The 23,441-nt window shown below is 42.2% G+C and overlaps 1 protein-coding gene across 1 annotated transcript in view; it reads right to left on the bottom strand.

Moving 5' to 3' along the window:
- The window catches only part of DCC (DCC netrin 1 receptor), a 357,209-nt gene that overhangs the window by 45,669 nt on the left and 288,099 nt on the right, over window positions 1-23,441 (bottom strand). The window contains exons 16-19 of the mRNA XM_065656469.1: window positions 11,293-11,388; window positions 7,821-8,059; window positions 4,185-4,323; window positions 1,276-1,383 (exon numbers count right to left, since the gene is read on the bottom strand). Coding sequence (XP_065512541.1) covers window positions 1,276-1,383; window positions 4,185-4,323; window positions 7,821-8,059; window positions 11,293-11,388 — 582 coding nt within the window. The remainder of the gene's footprint in view (window positions 1-1,275; window positions 1,384-4,184; window positions 4,324-7,820; window positions 8,060-11,292; window positions 11,389-23,441) is intronic.

Genomic DNA, 23,441 nt, shown 5'->3' on the forward strand with positions numbered 1-23,441 from the left:
TTATTTTCTTTTACTTTCTTTTCTTTTACTTTACTTAATTTTACCTCATTTTATTTTCTTTTACTTTCTTTTCTTTTACTTTACTTTTTTTCTTTTCTTTTACTTTATTTAATTTTACCTCATTTTATCTTCTTTATTTTACTTTCTTTTCTTTTACTTTACTTAATTTTACCGCATTTTATTTCCTTTTACTTTCTTTTCTTTTACTTTACTTTCTTTTACTTTCTTTTATTTTATTTTCTTTTACTTTACTTTCTTTTACTTTCTTTTATTTTCTTTTCTTTTACTTTCTTTTACTCTACTTTCTTTTCTCTTACTTTATTTAATTTGACCTCATTTGATTTTACGTCCTCTTTCGGTCCCTGGGCAATCGGGACCGTTCCCACTCACTCCCTGCCCATCCCGACGCCCAGTTCTCCTCCCTAACGACTCCATTTCCGTGCAAGCAGAACCATTTCATCCCGACATCTTCCTCGGCAAGTGCTGCTGCTCACGCGGACTGAAATCACCCGCCTTACGCAAGTCCGACCTCGGAATCAGAATCGCCGGGCGATGGCCGCGTGGAAATATATCCCGATTTTATTGGGAATTTAAAGCTCGTTGGATGGCAGTGACCATCGAGTGCACGTTTTTGAAGCTGGACAATATTTCTCCTAATAGTTATATCCCTCTAAGATGTCTCTCAACAGCCTAAAATGATCATTGAAATGCAAACCGCTACTACATTTTTCAAACTAAATGAACACTGCAGGTTTGTAATATATTTCTTAATTAGGCATTAAGGTTATACGCGGGATTTTGGAAAATTAAACCTGTCATTGCGAAGCATCCATTACATTCAGCTCTTGTCAGGCAACATTAGGGTCTTTTTTCCCCGAGCGTTATTGCCTTAAATTGTTATTGTAAAGTTAAACATCAACCAATAAATTCTCCCAACCTATCATTATGTGTCGCATTATCGCCAAACAAAGTGCTTATTATTAGTCATTTCTAATTATCCTTGAGCAGCACAGCCCACGAAACCTTCGCTTAGGCTGCTGCAGTTTTAACTTATATTATATAGTGAAAATAAAAGATTTACGTCCCCCGAGTTCTACATCTTGCAGTATTCATAATATTGCCTTGTATCCAAGTTGGCTGATAAAAGTGAGAGAAAATAAAATAACGTCAGATCAAAGAGCGCCCTAGGAAAAAAAAAAAAATAGAGGGAGGGAAAGCAGGAAATGAACAGGACAGTAAAATAAAAAGGAAAATAGAGGATAATGTGAATTTTACCGGTAATTTTTCCGTTGGCTTCCAGGGGCGGTTGCCAACTGACGACGACGGCGCGGGGCTTCCCTTCCCGCGTGATCACCGTCAGGTCCTTGGGAGCGGACGTGGGGGCTGGAAAGAGTGAAAATAATTGAAAATAGCGGCTATTCACCTTCTTTTGAATTCCTTACCCACGCGGGACACTTCAGACGTGATAGAAAATCCTTAGGTTTTCTATTTCCGCTGCGTTGAAGACGGAAAGTTGGATTTCCGAGCCTGCAGTGTCCGCTTTACTAGGAGATTTTGCACGGTGTCTCCAGTATTTTCAAATTGCATTGGGGATGAGAAAGGGAAAATGGGCAATTATAAAAAAAATACTTGAAGAGAGAGGAGTAATATATCTGTGCTGAGCTCGTTGTTCATTTACTTGGTTTTTATAGAGGCCGTCGATGACTTAGGGCATACAAGAGAGGATAACGGCGTCCGAGCATCTCGGCACTCATGTCCTGCCCATGTGGCCACCAAATGGTACTATTGTCAGTATTTATCATTATCGATTATCTAGTATCAATTATCAATTATTATATATTATTATATTATATTATTATTATTATTATTATTATTATTATTATTATTATTATTATTATTATTAATAATAATAATAATAATAATAATAATTTTTTTTTTTCCTCAAGGGGGTTGTGTTGCATTTCAAAGCTACTCAGCTCGGGACACCAGCTCAGCAGTTGAAAACCAATTTACTAGCAGAAATATCTTGGGCTGCCTTGCTATTTCAGGGAACTGCAAGAGATAAAGGCATCACACTGGATTTTAAACATAATTCTTTCCTTCTCGTTCCTTTTGTTAAGCCTATTCTGCAATATTCTCCAGCTTCCCATCAACGGTTGTATTTCTACCAAAGCGCATCCATCCGTCTGGATGCAAACGGCATCTTTATCTTAAATACCGGTCTCCATTTTTTGATGTTAAGCCTTTTGACGTGTTTTCCTGAACTAACCCTTTCGCTTCCTAGATTTTCTCTCTTTTATGAGGCTAAAATCGTAAATTTGTAAGTCTGTACCGTGGGCGGAGCGGCTGAAGTTGAGCTCTGCTTTCGGTGCATTCCAAACATGACATTTCAGGAGAAAAATCAAAATTCTACGTGTTTCCCTCAGCGCTCGTTAACACCCCGCGTAGCTCTAAGACTTACACGTGCGTTCTTTCATATCATGACGGGAAATTCGACACGCGGGACGGGTACAGACCAGGCAATAAAGATCAGCGGCGCGGGATGCCCTTAATTAACAGAGCCGTTCCATCAGGCTCAGATAATTGCACTGCAATCGCAAGGGGAAATCTCAGGACACATATATTCCTCCTTATTTTCCCTTTGTTAATTAACTGGCACGTACTGGGGTTTTCATTAAAAAAGAAAAAATACAAAACCGCCAACAAATCAATATTTCCCAGCAGACTTCATTTGGTATCTGCTGGTAGCGACTCATTTGTACCGGCACTTAGAGGGTTTTCAAGGCCAATGTCACCCTCAGGAAAATAAATACAGCGTGTACTACATTGGTACATCTTGCTATCTACAACAGATGATGAAGAAAAATATTTTAAGCAAAAGCACAGACGTTCTTATCTATGGGCAAGGGAGCATAGCAAGATATATAGGCGGTCATAAAGAATGGGAAATCGAGTAGTTCTGCAGCGTGGTTCAGTGGAGTTATTTAGAAGCGAATCTACTCGGGATTTTAAAAAGGGGATTCAATCACTTACCCTAAAAGAAATGTAAATGGAACGGAAGACTCTACCCTTGTTTAAAGGGATCAGGCTACGTGCAGCCATTAATGCCCAAGCATCCTGTTTCCCTACTGTGTTAACTGATGGCACATAAAAGAAATAATCATATTTTGGAGGGGATGTTCTTATTGGCAGAGATCACTACGTCTCCATCCTCTTTCAAATATTTTTCTCCCACCAAACTAGGGTTACATATAATGTGTACCTGGCGTCTGTTATCAAAACTGCATTGAGTCCCCTTCAGAATGTGAAGTGTCTTTCAGGTCACGGCTCCCTGCTTGGAAAATACCACTCAAACGCTTGAGAGGAGCGGTTAAACGAAGCATATTCTTAATATTAACAGCGGCTGTTTGCTGGAAATTAAATAGATGTCTAAAAAACGCCGCGCATAGATGAGATGCCCCACCAAACTCCCAGCAGGGCATTTACACAAGCCAACATGTTGCATAGGGTAGAGAATGCTGTCTTTGCAATAAATATCGCGCGAGCTAAAAAGACGGCTCACTTGCCTATTCTTTTTTAATTTTCCTTTTTCTGTCTCCAATTTTGCACACGCCGTTTCAGTTGCTGCAACTCCGTAGGTCTTGGCTGGACTGATGCGTTGGGCACCAGCACCCAGCAAACCACTAGAATATGTCCACATAATATTGTGAGCAGACCTGGTGTTCAATTTTTGAATATACCCCTTTAGTTCGCGACTAAAGCATTAGACAGAAGCAGTCACTTAGTTATTTTAACGAAGTGGGTAAGATGGCAAGTCATAAACTTGAGAAAAAACCACACAGAACTTCGTAAGTCAAAGTTTTAAGTAAGTTTGAAAGTACTGGACTCATTATTTAATAAGAAGAGAATAGTTGTTCTCACTTATCTTGGGTTTCTTTGGAAAGTGACAACTATTTTAAATCGTTAGCATTAAAAGCCCCAGATATTCATTATATTATGAGGCAAAGAATTACACACACGTGCCACCATCTCCCGACTTCTTGCAGTGACACCAGAGCTCCGTAGAACGACGTGACGCGACGACGACGCGACAAAAAGTCGAAGAAATACAGATCATTTGGTACGTACGCTGCGGGTTTACATCAACGAGACGATTAATAAAGCCAAGGAAAGTCCTCCCGTACCTGCTTCGTAGGTGGTGGCGTGGGCGGTCATGCTCCAGGTGCTGGAGCGCCGGCCCTTGGTGACCATGACGGAGAACTCGTACATGGTGTTGGGCTTCAGCCCCATCACCGTGTGGCTCAGAGCCGTCGTGTCCGCCGACTGCAAAGAGAAAATAAACACCTTTCGAGTGGCTATTCTTGGCGGCGGCCAAGCAAAACGCGCTCACGATGGATTCTTCTTGCAAGCAAAATAGCTGTATTGCTATTAGCGGGAGTATTTTTAGTACCGTTAAGTACGATACTCAACTTGCTGCCTATAATTTCGGCAGTTAAATAAGTTATTGTGAGGCTTTCCCTTTCTCTTTTCCCAAGACAAAGCAATTTGCCGTGCATGTGTTTTCAGATGTGGATTGGAAGCCAACCCTACGTCCTTCATCTACGCCCATATGAGGAAAATAAATAGGAACTTTTCCATCACTTAAACACTCATTTCCAGCCTATTTGATGGGTTCCTTACAAAAAATGAAAGTTTTTAGTATCTCCTGATTTTTAGTGGAGGCTCAGAAAGCATTTTTACCACTGGAATGGTCCTAATTAAGGCTTCCCAGTTCCTGGGCTTAACACAGATTTATGACAGAGATTGAAATACGAGCCAAGATGCATTTTTCTATCAACAAAATACATTTTTGCTTTGCCTAATATAATATGTTTCTATACTAGCTTACGTTCGAAACATATTATTGATGTGCCTCACCGTGATACCTTATGAACAACTAAAGAGATCGATGCTGACATGAATATTAAATTGTTCATTTATTTTTTTAGTCGATTTAGCTTTTTATCTCAGCCTGCAGTAAGGAACAATTGGAGCCCAACTGCACCAGTATCAAAGGAGGCGAGCGAGACGAAAATTATCGGACAAATTGGTGATGACTGAATATTACAAAATTAATTCCCAGGCTTTTCAAGCTACAGAGCCTGGTGTAAAATTCTCAACTTATCTCTACAAGGGGTTGATCCCAGCAGAGAATCTCCTCCTATAAAAAGTTTTACTGAAGCAGAGACATCACTTAGAACCTACGTGTTCATAAACTCTCCGCCAAAGATGGCAAAATCTACCCACTAGAGTTTATATGAATTATTCTTTGACTAAAAGCTGGATTGAAATATGAGGAACAAGAATTTCCCCCCCCAGGAAGAAGAAATTACATTGTTTACGGCATAAAATACTCCACAGCTAAGTAAATCTGATTACTATCACTACGGAAGCGCTCAGATATTACACACGACCAGGCAAAATGCCCATGGAAAAAACCAATAGAATTCAAATTTATTCCTGGACAAAAACGTCTTTGGTGGAACATAAAGACACGGGGTTCTTTTTTTCCAAAAAGAAAGTTATTTGTCTCCAGCTGAGTGTTCTTCTTTGACCGTTTCGCTCGATACTAAATATTAGCATTTCAAGAGTCGCGAACGCCCTTGAAGTTAAAATCACATTGAGATGAAGGGGGTGCAAGTGCAGCAAGTACCTTTAGTAAAGCTACACCAGGCCTGTTTGGGACAGTTTGAGCAAAGTTGGCACGGCAAAGTTAGGTTTATAAACTTCTAACTTCAATGGGAAAAGCTAAACCCTTCAGTAGATTAGGTTTGATGTGGATTTTCGAAACAACGGGCGACTTGAATGGGAAAATCTCCACAGAATTGGCAATTCAACGCCAATGGCCAGGCCAGCGCTAAGGGAACCTATTTTGGGCCTGAAGAAAAAGGACGTTTCCTCCCCTGTTTTCAAAGAATAACGTAACAGGTTTTATCTTGTTTCCTTGAAAAAAAAAAGGTGGTTGCTTCGAGAAAGCACAGCCTTTCAAAAGCTTTTCGATCGTTTCTGCTTCTGGGTGATCGAACTGGAATAAACGAACCAGACCGACTCTTCACATGCTAACTGGGCAAACTGGAGAGGGTGGTAAAAAAGGGAATTTCACTCTTGCTCCTCTTCTCTTCCATCTCCTCGATGGCTCCACAAGACATCTCCACTTGCTCGTTTGAGCACAAAGCCAACGAGCTCAACGTCTCCGAGCAGGACATACTCCCGCGCAGCAGATTAACAGGCTTATTTTTGATCATTTTGCGTTCTCGCCCACCATTTTCCACTGCACGCGGCTCAGAAAATGCATTGGGAAACTAAAGAAAAATGATATAATTCACAACGATTAGCAAAACGTAACACTGGCTTTTCTGGAGTTTTGATTTATTCACTAGAGGCGCAAAGTAGGGCTCACTGTCCTTCCCCCTGTGCTACACTCCTCACTTTTTCGGGCATGGAAATCCACCTCTAAATAGAACTCAGGTCAAGCTCTGGCATTCAGAACATTACGACGCATCGTTCTGGCATCCTTAATTACCTAAAAGCTCGTTAAAACGGCACGAGCATACAAAATTGAGGCAGATCATCGCGTCAGCGCCTGAGGTTGCCAGAAGCGCGGCAGTAGATGTAACAGCGAGGTGGCGACATTCATACCTTGTAAAGATGTGTTATTATTTAAAATCTTGCGGTGGGTCAGAGCCTGCGGCAAAAAGCCAGACCTAACTCTCCCCTCAGCTCTTGTGAACCAAAATCAGGAATAACGTAACCTGAATAGATTCATTTGGAGATGTTTTTTGGGGCAGGAGCTGAAAAATCCCAATTAGAAAAGAGATTGAAGGCAAGAACTTCTCCACCATTGTTCTACCAAAAATGACCTGGGAAAGATCTCCAGATGTGAGTCCATAAACACCTCAAACTTAAAGAGGTGGAGAGCCATCCTCTGGGGCTTAGAATCATAGAGTCATTTTGGCTGGACCTCAAGGTCGTCGAGGTCAACCATTAAATGCATATTTAATGGACATCAGCCATGGTTCTAACTGGAGGAGTCTCCATGCACGGCCTGTCCCGCAATCCTTGTAAAAATGATTTGTACGAGGAATCCGCCTGAAGTATAAAAATCCATCCCTAGCAACCAACTCGCTATGGATCAACATGATCCTTTACGCGAGCGAAAACTGTCACGACAGGGCATGGGCGGAAGGACGTGCTCGTTGTGGGGAATGTGGGTGTCACATCCACTCCAACTGAGAAGTTTTCTCATAAATTAACTTTCATTTTTTGCTGTTTGGGCATATGTAATATGGGTGGAATTGCTATACGGTGTGGGTGGGTTTGCAATTGGTATTTCTTCTTATTCACGCTATTGTCCTACCAGATCTGTGACTGATTTATATCTGACTGGTAAAGATTAAAGAGCAAAAGTTTCAACAACTGGCACGTGGACTTAAAATATGGTATTTTCATCCAACTAGGTTTCTAGGAAGCTGTAGTGAGGCAAGTCTCCTTTTGATTAAACTGAGAATTTTCATTGAGGGGAGTCAACCCAATGAAATGAGTCAACCCAACGAAATGAGTCAACCCAACGAAACGAGTCAACCCAACGAAACGAGTCAACCCAACGAAACGAGTCAACCCAACGAAACGAGTCAACCCAACGAAACGAGTCAACCCAACGAAACGAGCCAACTCAACGAAATGAGTCAACTCAATGAAACGAGTCGACCCGACTCAGAGTCTTCGCAAATAAAAGACGAACAGATGAAATAGCTCAAAAATTACATGTGTTAAAATCTCACCTTGTACTTTGCACTCGTCGAATAGCTGGTTCTCCACCGGACCGTGTAGAATCGAACCTCCGTCGTCTTCTGGTTCTTTGGGACAGAGTTGTCTGCCCAGATGACCCTCACGGCGTCGTGAGTAAGTGCAACAGCCTGGACACCTACTGGTGGGAGCATGGGGGTGGAGATATCTGGGACTGAGGTAGGGAAATCATCAAGCAAAGGATAAAAATCAACCTCTAATGGATCAATGGGGTCTGGGTGCACGCGGCACCACATGAGCATTCCAAATTAAATGAATAGGTAAGTTAAACAGAAAACAAAAGAAAACAAAACACAAACAGCCACCAAGGGGCACACGTCATGATGGGTTAAATGCATGGCATTAATGAGGAGGAGGAACAGGAGGAGAACAGAAAGAAAGGCATTAATGCAAAATGAGAACGCATCAGTAACACCTCAGTTACATCACTACAACAAAACTAGCCGGCGCTACTTTTCACGACTTGTTTAATTAGTTGTGTTTTCTTCACACGAGATGAAGTCGATGCAGAGTCTCTCCTTAAAATGATTTACATCGCTTTAAAAAAACTAGATGACTTAAATGACACATTATTGGAAACATCTGCAAAGTGGAGGGGGTGTCACCTTCCAACCTGATTTACAGACAGGATATAATCTCACCTGTGTAGGAGTTCATGATGTTTTTCTCTTTCAGGCTTTTTTGTCATTTTAGGCTCTTGAAAGGAACATATTCTGCGTCTCCTTAAACATTTGTCAGACAAAACAGAACAGAATTTCCCTGCTGAGGTGAAGATCTTGCAACTGGTGGTTTAATACTCCCAGTGTGACTCCCAGACATGGGTACATGGACCATTTCTCCTTAGTTTAAATACCTCTGTCCTCCTTGGAGCGCCCACTCAACGTCTGGCCTACCTTGTAAAACTCCACTCACGGACTCGTTACTTACCAGTTGTGATTTTTCTAAATCCAATTTCAAAACGCAGTGCACCAAAAGCACGCCAAAAGGTTAGTGGTTTTTTAATTATTTCCCCCCTCCCCAAAACAATGTGTTAATTAATTAATCAAAGCGTAAATGGCTCTGGTTTCCTCGCTGACAGTTGCTACAGTTTACAGCAATTCCAGGTCCTGACGTTCTTTGATCATTCTTGTTTTACCGTTTTCTAATTCATTATTCAGAACTTTGGGAGGTCGCCGTCTTCAGAAGGAAAAAACAGAGACAAGGATGTTTAAAATGTACGATAAGCCATTAGGTTCCACCTGCTTCTTTTGTCGCTTCTTTCATCCAAAGCTGCTTTTTAAGTTGGAACATGAGCACTGAAGGAAACGAGGTGACCCCGTTTTTGTTGTAGTGATCCACAACTTTCCAAATCATCTTTTTTCTGCCCAATCCTGGTGAATCGAGCTTCTGCAAGTTGAAAGGAAACGGTTTCTTTTCCTGAAGAACTGGCTCTAAGCTTTGGAATGTGAGCAATACCTGTTGGTTTTATTTTTACAAACTGACGACGGAAGTTAATATGACTTGAGCGGAGTTGATACTTTAACAAATCCTGAATTCTTTTCTCCTTCCCCTCCCACACTGAAAACCCAACTCCTGCCGTAGAGGAGATTACGGAAAGAGCCTGGGTTTCGCAAAATAAATGGTCAGACTCCATCAATATAATTCAGCTTCCGAAACACGTCCCCACTGACCTGAGGAAGAGGGAAATGTCTCTAATCCACCGGCGGCTGAAAATAGGTCCCGAAATAATTCCTCCATTTCCCACCCAAGTTTTTGCTTTTATTTACGTGTGGACATCTGTCATTTGGAATTTGCAGTCTCTTGCTAGAAAAATAGTTTCTTGCCCTCTTTGGAGTTGTTTTTGCACGTTGTATAATGGAGTTGGAGTTGTATAATGCACGTTATACAACTTCAGTTTGGACACCGTATCTGCATGAACAGACACCAAAGCCAGAGTTTTGGGGTTTTTTTTCGCACCCGCGGCACGCCAGCTTGGGGAACACAGTTCCTGTGCTTTGCTGTTTTGCTAAAAGCCTTTTTTTGAGATGTTCCTCCGTGAAGCGGCTCCTTTCCGAGGCTGCGTCGCGCGGGTTGGACACTCCAGGTACGGACATTTCTCAGCAAGGACAGAGAAGCACCGAGTTGAACTGCTCACGGACGGTCACCAGGACACTCCAACCAAACACAGCCCAAGCCTGAATTACCTTTTTCACACCTGGATATATTTTTGTTTATCAGAGATTATACAGAAACATAAAATCAAACCCCACAGGCCAGCCGGGCGATTTTTAAATAGGATCGACACGGAACAAATAAACTTAAAAATCGAAGTATATACAGATCCTGAGGCAAACTCACTGCAAAAAGATATCCCAAGACACACACTCTGCAAGAATGACCTCTGGAGACTCCAGACAAGAAGAAAGATTAATAATTTTGAGCCAGAAGTTCCCAGCCACTTATATCTAATATATCTACATCTAATGCAGCTTGTTACAGTTGCCCTTGATCGTGCAATTAATCTCTTTTTTTTTTCCTGACTTTCCAAGATTTCTTATGGGAATACTTCACAAAACCACATGGAGAAAAGCTGGTTTTTTCCCTTGCAGAGCCACGCAAGTGCCATTTGGTGGATTTGTCCCTGGCGCTCCACCCAAGCCAGCGTCAGCGACGGGTTTGCTCTCAGTGACGCAGCTCCGAACACCATGGGTGAAACACGAGGGAAAAACCTTCACCAAATGATGGTGGCACTCCAGAGGAAAAAGAAATTATATATATATATATACACACACATTTTTTTCTCTGTTTTGGTTTTTTAACAGTCCCAGCTGCACATGAGCGATTGCAGAAAAACCAGCCTGGACGACAGCGCTATGCGAATAATTCTGATTTTCTAACGTTCTTAGCATCCCGGCGATGCAAAAAATAGCTGCCTAGAAGCACCCTGCTCCATTATTGCTGGGTAATCCCTTCTGTGAGCCTTATCCTGCCGGGAAAATCTTATCGGAATATTCCTTCACCTTTCGCAACCCCTCTCCGTGCTTCTATAAACGCGCATGATGACAGTGTGTTACTCGCTAATTCATTTTAATTTAAACTGCTTTAAAAACGAAGGCAGCACAAATAATTCCATCTGGGCTTAATTCGGCAAAGCTATTTGCCGTTATTCGGCCCCGATCTTTAAATATTTAAAGTGTTTGGGAGTCATGCTTCTCCCAAGGCAACCCGCACCAAAGAGCAAGCACTTGTGAGCATCCAATTAAATTTATCCAGCCAACTTCTGGAAAGGGTAAATAATTCATTCCACCTGTTTAGTTAGAATAAAGTGGAGAAATGAAGCTGATTTATTCTAGCAGGGACCTGGAGGTTGCGGAGCTCTTGTGTTGCCTTGACCAAGGATGTTTTGCTCAATGCAAAGGCTCATGTTGGCTGATGGGAGCAGATAATGACCCGGCGCTTGCGACTCACCTGTCATGGACCTGGTGGTGGCACTTTCGTAGAGCGGGACCCCTTCGCCCGCGTTGTTAAAGGCCTTCAAGGAGATCACGTAATGCGAACTCGGCTCTGCAGGAGGAAACAAATAAGGCAAAACAAAGCACAGGCCGTTAAAGTCAGATGTGGGATGCGGAACGGATGAGCGCTTTCCTGAAAAACAAGAAAAAGGAGAATGAAGTTCAGTTCCTTCCTTTCCTTTCCTTTCCTTTCCTTTCCTTTCCTTTCCTTTCCTTTCCTTTCCTTTCCTTTCCTTTCCCTTCCCTTCCCTTCCCTTCCCAAGCTTTATCTGTCTCAGTCTCCTGGTGTTATCTTAGAATCCTGGAATCATTTTGGGTTGGAAAAGACCCTCAAGATCATCGAGTCCAACCGTTACCCCACCCCTGGCACTGACCCGTGTCCCTGAGAACCTCATCTCCGTGTATTTTCAACCCCTCCAGGGATGGTGACTCCACCGCTGCCCTGGGCAGCCTGTTCCAATGTCCCACAGCCCTTTGGGGAAGAAATTGCTCCCCAGATCCAACCTCAACCTCCCCTGGCGCAACTCGAGGCCGTTTCTTTGTGTCCCTGTCTCCCCTCAGCTCCTGTTCTCCAGCTGAACCCCCAGCTCCCTCAGCCGCTCCCATCACCCTTGTGCTCCAGCCCCTTCCCCAGCTCCGTTCCCTTCTCTCAACTCGCTCCAGCTCCTCAGTATCCTTCTTCATCCGTAGTGAGCTCAAGTTCTCCAACGCCGGACCCAACTTTGTGCATCAACCACTCCTCCTGCCCCACCGCTGAGCTCCGAGGAGGCATCTGACCCCACGCGGCCCCTCCCGAGGACACGACGCTGCCCTGGGGACCACGTGGGAGGAGACGGTTGAGGGTCACCACGACGTGTTGCGTTGAGATCCTGAAATTCCCAGCGGGGAATCGCAGATGTCCAACTCTCCAGCGCTGCTTGGAGAGAACTCAGAAGAGTTTGGGTTGGAGGGACCTTCCAAGCTCATCCAGGGACATCTTCACCAGCTCAGGTTGCTCAGAGCCCCGTCCAGCCTGGCCTGGGATGTCTCCAGGGATGCTGAGCAAAAAAACCTCCCTCCTTATTTTCTGGATACGAGAATTACCTCAGTAATAGCCATTTTACCACCTTTTACCTCACGGGACCTGCCTCCTAAAAGTACTTTGCAGAAAAATTACAAAAGTTTCTATGTCTGGAGACATTTATTAACCTGACATTGCCAAAGACCTGCTGCAAAATCACGTATTTCATCTACGTTAACACCAAATCAGCTCGGCGCGATTACTACTGTTACAGTGAATTTCAAATGAGTAAATAATGTTTAAGTACTTAGTGCGTATTGTTACTAATACCCTTTCCACCCACGTATTTTGTACGTAATTTTATGGCCAGAAGGAACAGTGACATTTGTTTAATATTCAGGTGACTTCTCTGCTTCTGTCACAAAAGAGCTAAACTTCAAAAATTGCCAAATGACTGACTGGTGCATTAATAACTCCCTGCGCTAAGTATTACACAGTTATTAATTCAGTCGGTACTCACCGTAATATCATTAGTCATAAGGAAATTATTTTGTATTCACAGAGATGTGGTATATATTTTCATATGATTTCCACTCTATATTAGCATACTACTTATAATTTCTAATTTAGCTAAGTGTTGTAACTCTCCAGATTCCACATGAAGGTTTATTTATTGAGACACAAAGTCACTACTTAGCTGAGAGTTTAATAATGTCACATTTGGTAGTTTCTGCAGAAAAAAATGAAATTTATATGCACAGTCTAGACCGACTCCATTTCTTCTTTCGACTGATGTCCCGGCTGTTGTGTCTATTTAGGTGTCTTGAATAACATCTGGCAGGGATGCAAAGGGTTAATACAGACCATTCCCTAGGGAAATGCAGGAAAATATACCAAAACCCGAAGTTTTAGGGCTTTGAGATGTAGCAGGTATTTGCTATTACCAGCGGGGAACTCGGTGACTATATTGAAGAGGACATTTAGAGAGTGTAGAACGATTAATTCCATGTTAAGGTAAGTATTTAAGAAATAAAAGGTGAACCAGCCTCTAAAGGTTGGTAAATATCTCCACATATGGCCAGAGCACAGATGTCTGGACTTCACTTGGCTTACATTTTAAATAACGAGACGTTAGACAGAAACGTCACGCTGAACGCTGATTTTTTTTTAATGTAAAAGATCACTCAAGAAACCTGATTCTAGAAATTACCGTCGAAACCCCCAAAACCCCATAGAACCGTCACCTCTAATCAAAATATATTAAGAATTCCCAACAATGAAGAAGCAAAGTGAGTGATTTACTATTAAGTTGATCCTGAAAAATCTACGCGTGGAAATTGATAAATTAGGTGGGGAAATGTGATAAGTTCAGGGAAAATTTAAAAATGGAGACTATGTGGCACATACTTCATTAAAAGTGCCCATAGAGCACAATATATAGTCCATCAAATTTTATAAATTGAACAGATTGACATATGATTTATGTTTATAACTAGGCTGGGTAAGGTTACATTCGCAAAAATGAGCTAAGATCAGGATGCGATCTGCAGCTTTCTGTCAAAACCACGAAAAATTCAGGTGGTTAATTGGAGCTGCTGCTAAATGGAGCAAGGAATAATTGCTGGAGTCGCCTCTTCGATAAGAAGGAAAAAGGGAATTTGCCACGGAACCGTGTTTGAACACAGTGTTAAAGTTTGGCTTAGTCCAACCCAATGAAACGGTGAAAAAATATTAATATTATCATGCGGCAGACAGTCGCTTTTTGAGCTGCATTGTGTGTTAATAACACTGACGGCGTCAATTTGGGTAAAATGCCACTGACTGGAGTGCAAATGAGGAAAACTTTTTAGTGTAAACCCACTACTAAGTGGAGCAGCGAATGGAGCAGAAGGGTCGTTAGTGCTCCTGGAAAAATGAGCACAAAGAAATAAAGAAATGGGAGCTTTAGAGATGATAGTCCAAGTATCGGTGTTGGTGCGGAACCTGCTCTGGAAATAAAGTTGTGTTCCACAGTTCAACTTCGAAAATAAAAAAGGACGAGAAGTTCAAACTAAGCATGAACACAATTGGTTTCTCTACTAGCAGATGTTACTGGAAAGGAAACAACCAACGAAAAGCAACTCGTTCAAGATATTGCAGTTATTTTCTTCTTTTAGAGGGTAAGATTGTGACATCTCTACAGCTGTTACACGTCTTTTGACAAATGTTGAGTTTTCATGCCGAATTTAAATTCCTCTTTAAACTAGAAATACAAAAGAAATACTTGACAACTAGAGGTGAACTCCTATCCAAGGAAAACTCCTCGCCTTGAACTACAGTGTCGGAAAGAGGGTAACGCACTCGGGCTCGTTTTCCACATCAGCTCATTTCTCTCTCAAATAAAAATTCGTTTTCAAGTCCTCCTCCCATTTCCCATTTTAAAAATTACCTGGAGGTAATTAGAGGAGGGACCTACGAGCGTTCTAGAGGTTGGTAGCCCAGGAGAGTCGAAGCCAAGGTGGGGTCTCCTGATCATCACCGAAACGTTGCTCATCCCATCACACCTACTGTCCTGCACTTCAAAACGTGAATTTCTTCTAAAGCAACGTAGCCAATACAATAAGAAATAAAGGTAAGTCATACGTTCAGTAATCTCCTCCCAACGCCTTTCAGTGGCTTTCCTGATCCAAACCAAAAGCGAAGTAGTTTATTGAGATCTGATCCCTTCTACTCTACTTGAGCATCACTGTGTATCTATGAATACGGTATAATAACTTTTGCTTTTTTCTTTCATTTTTTCCCCCATTACTAAGCCGTTTTTCCCCTTGGGATGGCAGAGACGGGAGTAAGGTGTCCATCATGAGATCATGAGGGGCTGCAGCTTTCCTTTAGACAACGGCCACCAAGATAGCTTGTTGAAGAAGACAATTTCTGACAATATCCTGCAGTAAAAGGACAAGGTGGAAATTGCATTGAGAGAAATTATTCGCGATTAAGGAGAAATCAATATGAGCGTTGTCAAGCAAGGGGCCCAGGGAGGCTGTGGAACACCCAACCTTGTGGTGCTCAGAAAGCTGCGGATGGTGCTGGTGTCACCCAGAGCCACCTGCAAAGCTCCAGCAAGGACTTGGACCACATGGCTCGAGGCTTCTCTTCCGACCTGTGTTATTCGGTGATAATTAACACCTGCTCACACAAAATGATGGGGGCAGAAACCCGGCTTTGATGTCACCGAAAGCAGGTTGGCTCCTCTTTATTAGCAATGAAAGGACTGGAAACGCAAATGCTGGATTTTGTTGTAAGCCGAGTAACTCCGGCAGAAAATGCCCTTTTAAAGGTCTTCGAGAGAATTACGTGTCCGCTCCACATGTCCTGCCATTGCCACCGATGCTGAAAGACCCTCTGAACGGCAAAAAACCCATAGTTCACAATTAGCTCAAAAAGCAACTGGAGAACAACCTCATTTACTCCCATCTGGGTTTGCAAAAACATCACACCTGGTAAATGATAGCACCAGGATCGGTTCCTAGACCTGGTAACACCAGATTAGAAGGGAAAAATAATCTCTTGATAGGACAAACGTCAAACTGAAGTATAAACCCTGCGGACAAGGGTCATCGAATTGCGAGGAATCAAGAGAGACAAGCGCTTCCCACAATCACAGATGGTTCCCAGGCAAATTGGAACCGCCCCACACGCATTAAAAGCCCAAAACACGGTTTATAATAAAGTTTTCAACCAGAAGTGCCACAACGAAGCCCAAAGCCTGAGGTCATTTGGCCTCCTCTGTGCAGAAATTACCATCATCCCAAAAACAACTATACATATTCCACTAGAATAGACTTCCACGGTGAAATTCTCCAAATGAGCATCTCCTATGTTGCCAGTTAGAGAGAAACACTTTTATTTTATTCCTTCTCGGCACTTTGTACACGAGCAACCGCTGCATTTCAGGGGTGGGTGAGGAGATAAGTTCTGTGATGTCCTTGCATCGGACGTATCAGGTAAATTGGAAAAGAGTCCCCATCAGAAAGGCTAAAAATGGGTAATAAAGAGCTCACGATCGCTCTCAATAAAACAAGAGACCTACCAGTGAATTATCCTTTCTCTAACACAACAGAACTAGCGTATATTTACATCTGGTAAACAAGCTGTAATAACAGAGAAGAGCTTTGTTTGATGAAGTTAAGCTTATCGAATGCTGTAAAATTCAAAAATGCATTTTCCAAAGTTACAGAGGACGGGCCTAATATCTTTGGGGTGAACACGAAGCACAAAATCTAAGTTTTGGAAATTTAGCATATTTTTCTTTCATGCTAAAGGGTTTCATTCAGTGTTTAAGCAAAGTCAGGTAAATAATGTGGTTTTTAAGCATCAGGAGTACTAGTATTTCCTGAAAATCGATTCCTTCTGTTTAGGATCCTGGAGGGTAACGTAGATTTTGCTGATTGAGGCCTCCAAATCCGAAACTTGTGTCCTGCGAAAATTCCCACCTGACTGTTACAACCTTCTTTAGAAAAAACAAAACCAACACATTTGTTTTGAGAGCGAATATCGAGAAGAGTGGAAACTCAACTGCACATCTGCAGTACGTCACAAACTTCTCAAGAAATGATGGACAAGTCACTGTTTTTTGTGTGTCTTCAGTCCCCGTGGTATTAACTTTATTTTTTTTTTTTCTATTTCCTTTAGTCTTTTGCCCGTAAAGCCTTTGAAGTAGAGTCTCACAATATGTTTCTATCTTAACTAGATAACGAAACCCCGATCTCCTCTCGAACCTCTGGGCGCTACCGTAGCACGAACAGTAAAGATATGTTAATACTTCGACGTGCTGAAAATATTTCCTCTAGTTAATTGAGAATTGTCCCCGAGGAGCGCAGCTCTGCCCATCTGCTTCACAGAGATGTGAGGGATGAGGGACAGAGGGGGTCCGACACATCTACATTTCAAACGAATACAACCTAACCCAGAATTTTTAATCCCACCTTGCCGTTGAATCTCTTACAGTTGTTGAGGGCACGTCCCAGCTCTTTGGATGATCAACTCGGGCTCCGGTCGTCTCCTGAATATTTGGTTAGGTGGCAATACCTGAGGCTTTGTCTTGATCTACTGCGGTGTGGAGCTCCAGCAACGGCCTTCAACAGTTGGACCTCCTTGTCTTGTGTCCCTGGCAAGACATGTCCCAGAGAACCATCCGAGAAGTCAACAGAGACCTACCCCACAGCCATGGTGTCTTTGGGTGGGTGAACCATGTAATGTAGGGAGGAGATAGAATCACAGAATCATTTGGCTGGAAGAGACCCTCAAGATCATGGAGTCCAACCATGGCATCAAACCACGTCCCTGAGCAGCTCATCTCCGCGTCTGTCCAGCCCCTCCAGGGATGGTGACTCCACCACTGCCCTGGGCAGCCTGTTCCAATGCCCGACGACCCTTTCCGGGAAGAAATTTTTTCCTCATGTCCCACCTAAACCTCCCTTGGTGCAACTTGAGGCCATTCAAGACGTGACCCTGCAGTGAACCGGTGAAGGTCATGGCACCAAAATGTCTTGCTGCAGCTGGATGACAAAAGATGTGCCTCACTGTTCTGGGGGTGCCTTTATATTTATAGGTACTCAGGCTGATTGTGGAAATATTTAACTTCTAAAACACAAGGGGAAGTGTTTAACGGACCAAAGAGAATTTATAATGAGAACCCGTTAAGTGCTTTTAGTTTAATGCAGTCCAGGAGACGAACAGCAAATCCATATTTAGTTATTTTTAAGATGTCATCTCATCATATATCATGCCTGCGTGCTGATTTCTCTTGTGAGCTATGTCCTGTGTGCATTATATTATAACAAAGTGTGCAGGGCTTTTTTTTTCCTTAAGCAAAGGCTGTAACTTGAGCCTGCTTAGAAACAGGTCTGGTCTCCTGCGGAGATGTGAACCTTTCCAACTCCCGCCGTGCATCGCAAGCTCAGTGCACGTCGTGTCGGCCGGGATGCGAAAGAACCACCGAAAAAATCCCCGCGCGCATCACAGACATTTGTTATTGATGTTACGAATGCAGCCAAACTCCGGAAAAAGGCAAGGAGCGCAGCAGAAAATGAAGTGTAAGACATATGGACAAATGAATAAAAAATGAAGAGATGTGACTCGAGACGCCTCCCGACATGGGGGGAAAAGGCCATTAATGCACCGGGAGGGTTAACCTGTGTGTGGGCAAGGTTTTTTCAGGCACAAAAAATAACAATGAAAGCTGCACCATGAGCAGAGGTCGCGTTTTCCTTTGCAAAAAAATAAGCCTTTCATCCAAGCAAATGCACATCCATCAACCCAGGTCACTTGGCTGTTCCGATCTCCCCGGCATCCGCGACTGAGATATCAGGAAGACTCGAGAAGGCAAAGCACAGGCTCGTATCCACCCTCTTCCCTGAAAAAATAAGCCTTGAAAAAAAGCTTCATTTTTTTTTCTTGATGAATGAATATAAAGAAATAAAATATTCTTGGCTAGCTGTATCATTTATATTCTAATTTGGGATTAAGAGTTACTCTTAGGCTTTCTGTTCTTTACCAACAAAGGAGATAAATATTCAGCTCTTTTCTTCCATCTGTTGTCAATAGATCTGCAACATTTTAACTGTTTAGCTGGTTTTTACAGCAGAGAACTGAGGCATAAACAAACTAAAATGCCTTATAGAAAGTGAGCTGGAGCAAAGCATATGAGCAGATTTCTACACGCAGGCTAAAATTCATTTTAACACACAGAAACTCTTAAAATCCACCCAATATCTGATTCGGGGAGTTACGCAAGTTCTGTTGGTAACGTAGATAGCGCGTGGATCGCAAACTGACCCTTTGCTTGGGAGCAATTTCTCTATAATCTTCAGGCACGACTAAGTCGGGGGGGAAATGAAAGAAAATTGTTGCATGAAGTATCAGCAGAAATGGCAGATGCGTTAAATGACGGTTGGTTTTCAAAGCAAGAAAGAAAATGAACAGTCCCTGGAGTCTCCAAGTGCCTTTACTTGCTAGTGTTGTGCTTTAATGTGATCTAGGAGGGAAACAGTGAGATGCATAAAATTTCACATATTTTTGTTTGATTTTCGCTGCTCCATTTTGTATTAAAAATGCAAAGGGAAGAAAACAACCCCAAACTACATTAAAAACCTTTTCTGTTCCCTTTCATGTCTTTGTTATAATCCACAACTGTCATCTGCAAAGATTAAAGAAAATGAAGAACCTTCTTTCTCTCTCTTTGCAATAAAACAAAATGCTTTTTCGCCTCATCTACGCACAAGGGTCAAATTTAATCTGATCCGCAGTTAAGATGAAGGGGAACTTGATGGAAGCCTTTGTGTGTGTGTTTGTTAAAATATAAATTCAGATCTAAACCCTTTATCTTCATTTCTTGTCGCTTGTAATTGTCAATATATATTTTTTTTTAAGTTTTGTTCCTTGAATAAGGCAGGGATCTGCCATACGGAGCCCCTCGCATCAGTCCATATAGACCCTCCAGCATTATAAAATGACTTACTGGTGTGAGTTATTAACACCTGCTTATTATTCATATGGTAGCTCTAATTCTCCAAACTACTAATTAAGCAGAAATGCTTCACATCCATTAGATTTTTCTCTTCGGAGCCGAACATTTTCAGATGTGCGGAGCTTCAGGCTTTACGGGAGGAGAGGGAGTAACTTTGAAAAGTCTTTGCTAGATTTTGCTGCATATTTCGCTTTCATTGCTGGGCCAGGAGGATCAAAGGTTCACGTTAAAAAGAGACATGAAAATAAAGATTTCAAGCCGCGCACTCCTGCTTCCCAATCAAAGTCTTTCGAGAGGGCGCGTACGAATTCCTGTGCGCTCGGGGGGACGAATGTGGCTTTTTCTTTAGGTCGCCTAACGGCAACTGTACTTAAAAACCCTTTATAAAATGACACCTTGTTCTTGTGTTCTCACATATGTAAGGGGAGGGGAAGGGATGTGCTTGGAAGAAGAAAGTCCACGTTTCCGCGAGACACTGGAATTCGGTACGGCCTTCCCATCATATTTAGCTTTGAAATGGTTCGAATACCTGTAAAATAGTCATTTTTATGCACATTTTCTCATGGAAAGACTTTGGGCATTTTAAAGATGGAAGCATTATGATGGTTGCCAGAGGAATTACTTCCCCTGCTTAGATAAAAACTGAGCCTCAGATTTTCAAATCTGCATCTCAATTGGTCATCGTCTGGGCCTACTTAGGCCCAGTCTACTCTTATTCCAGTAAGTTGTTAAAATATCCCAGAACGAGTTCTCAAAATGTCCAAAACCGACATAATAATGTTGCTAACATACTGGAACACACTACAATAAAGTTCCCCTGTTTCATTTTTCCAACGCATTAATGAAAACCACAGTGTTATGACCTACTCCACGTTCTATGCAAATTACTACAGCTCCTGTGGTGTTTCAGATATTTTGAGGTTTATGTCTGCAGAATCTCCTTGGCATGCTTCTTGCCTTTTCTCTTAAAACTTTTATTTCATGGGTAAGCTTTAACACAAAGATGAGCCCAGGCAGTTCATTACCGCGCTTAACGCCTTCTGGCTTGGATCAGGACAGAAATCGTTATTTCTTACGCGTAAAAAATCAGAATTGGCACCTGCAAATTCTCCAATACTGCTAAACCCACCGTTAACCAGCCGATAAGCCTGCCGTTTATAATCACAAGCAAAGAATTCAAAAAATATATTAAAAAATAAAAAAGGAAAACGAAGCGGCTCAGTAGCAGCGGGTCTACTTGTTAGAATTTTTCGGTCAAGTACCAATTTTGCTGTCATGGATGAGAGCGGGGACGCTCGCTCCTGAAATTTATGAGACTGACATCAAATACCTTTCATACACTGCGGAAAGAAAATACAGCAAATTCTTCACTGACAAAACTGAAGTCTCCGGATATTCTTATATTCTCCTGCACCTGTGGAGAGCATCTCTGGGGCAATAGGACCACTCAGTCAGGAGAAAATCACTCTATTTAATTCATTCTAGAGGACAAGTGTTACCTCTATATAGCTGTATTCAAGATGATCATCACGCAGAATAAAGTTCTCCATCACTATTATGAAAGACCGAGTACTTTTCTTCATGTTTTTCAAGTGATTTATTCAGCGTACAGCTCAGCCAAGGGCTGTAACAGCTTGAGCCCGTATTTTCAAAGGTTTGCTTGGAGGAAATCATCAATTAAGGACCTGAAATGCGATGTAAAGCCGCCACACGACACATGCGTATCAGTGTTACATTGGCATTATCGAGAGGGAAGGAATTAAAAAGCTGGGCACTCCAAAGCGGGGAGGTCTCCATCCTTCCCCATGGGTGACCCACTAGAGGAGATTGTCCATCGCTTCCAAGCCTTGGACTTTCAAGCAGAGTTTTCAAAGTATTTAGGATTACAAAGGTGCACTGAAGCGTCTAATAGGATTTGAGAAGAGACTTTGATATCTGACTTCCATCCAAAACCGCTAAGTACTAGACGAAGCATTTTTCATTGATTGTTAGCAGCAGATTGAAGGCGCAAAGATGTTCGGAATTTCGTCATTGGCTCTAGAATGGAGAATCCTGGTGTGTAACAATGCAATGGCACAGCTAAGTTGCAACTACGGACACCGACCATGGTCAATGGGAACAAAAGATCAGAGGATGGAGCTATTAATGGGCTGAGCTATCCTTACTCTTGTTTTCTCCTGCTTGACGGACTGGAGAAGGAACACGGGCTGATACGGCTCAAACTCGGGTGACTCAGTTGAACATCTGAAGTTGGGTAAAACAAATAAATAGTCTAGATTGTAGGTCAGAGTATTTATCCTTATTTCTGTCCTATCACAAAGGGTTTCACATACCACGACCATCTTCTCTAGGACCTGGCTGCAGAGAAGATAAATAGTCCTGAGCTTAAAGCATGAGCTACGTTTTGTTTCAGACTCTTCCTCAACTTTGCTTTACGATACTAGGAAGCTATTTAAGATTAGGTTTGAGAATGATAGAATTTAGCATAAAAATACAAATCACAACAAATTACGGTGTTTCCAGACGCGTGTAACAGTCCTACCCACCCATCCCTATCCGTAGGGTGTGCGCGTTGGTGGCCAACCAAGACCCATGGTTGCACGAACAAGTTAGGGAAGGAGGGATAAAACCCGCACAAATATCAAAAAAAGAAACCGTAGTCTTAAATATCCAACGAGCTGGAATTACTACAGCAATCCCATATCTAAGGCGGGGACCGTGCAGGAATTTCCACAGCAAGGGAAAAAAACCCATGGACCGGCCCAAAGGCCGTCAGCTCCCACCTTCAACACCCACGCACATCCTTCTCCTCAACCTCTCGACTGGAAGGTCGTCGGAAAAACGTCCAAGAGGTTTCACAGAAAATTTTACAACGGGTAGGGTAAGTCCACATAACGTCTACGAAATATTTGTTCCCCCAGCAACCTTCTTGAAAACAGTATTTCCACTAGGAAAAGAATTCTGTCACATTATTTTGCGCAATTTTCTTGTAGCTGTTTCTAATAAAGTGGGTGAATAATGTAGGAAGCGTTGGCAATTGTTCTAATTTTTTAAAAGCTTTCTCTGGGCCCTTGGTCACATCCCTGCGAGCTTCATTTCCTGTGGATATTTAAATGATGGGATTTAATTAGTACAATTACGCAGGGAAGTTGATTTTCCAAGTCGTACATGTGAATTGTACATTTTGAATATCCGCAATCAAACTCAAAAATGTACAATGAAAAGATACTTTTCATTTGAATAGTTAAGAACTTTGACGAAACCTCAGTCTGTTGGAGGGTGTTCAGCAAGACAAACTAACCCTGATTTCTGCGACCACATTATTTGCAAGTAAATATTCGATACGGTCACAACAGTTTCTTGACATTTTTTAGATGTCTGAGTGTTACTTTGGTAATTAAAGTATATTAGCGAAACATCCTTTTAATCCACAGAAATAGTTCTAAAAGATTTGGTATCCAGCAAGTTGTTCCCAGTGTATTTTCCACCTGGTGGTAGCAGCTATAAGAGGTTTTATGGGCAAATATATTCACTGGTCATTGAATACTTGAAGGAAAACAAACATGAAAGCTTCACAAACCCCAAGACATTTCTCCAG

The sequence above is a fragment of the Caloenas nicobarica genome, chromosome Z (genome assembly GCF_036013445.1).
Source record: "Caloenas nicobarica isolate bCalNic1 chromosome Z, bCalNic1.hap1, whole genome shotgun sequence".
NCBI lineage: Eukaryota > Metazoa > Chordata > Aves > Columbiformes > Columbidae > Caloenas > Caloenas nicobarica.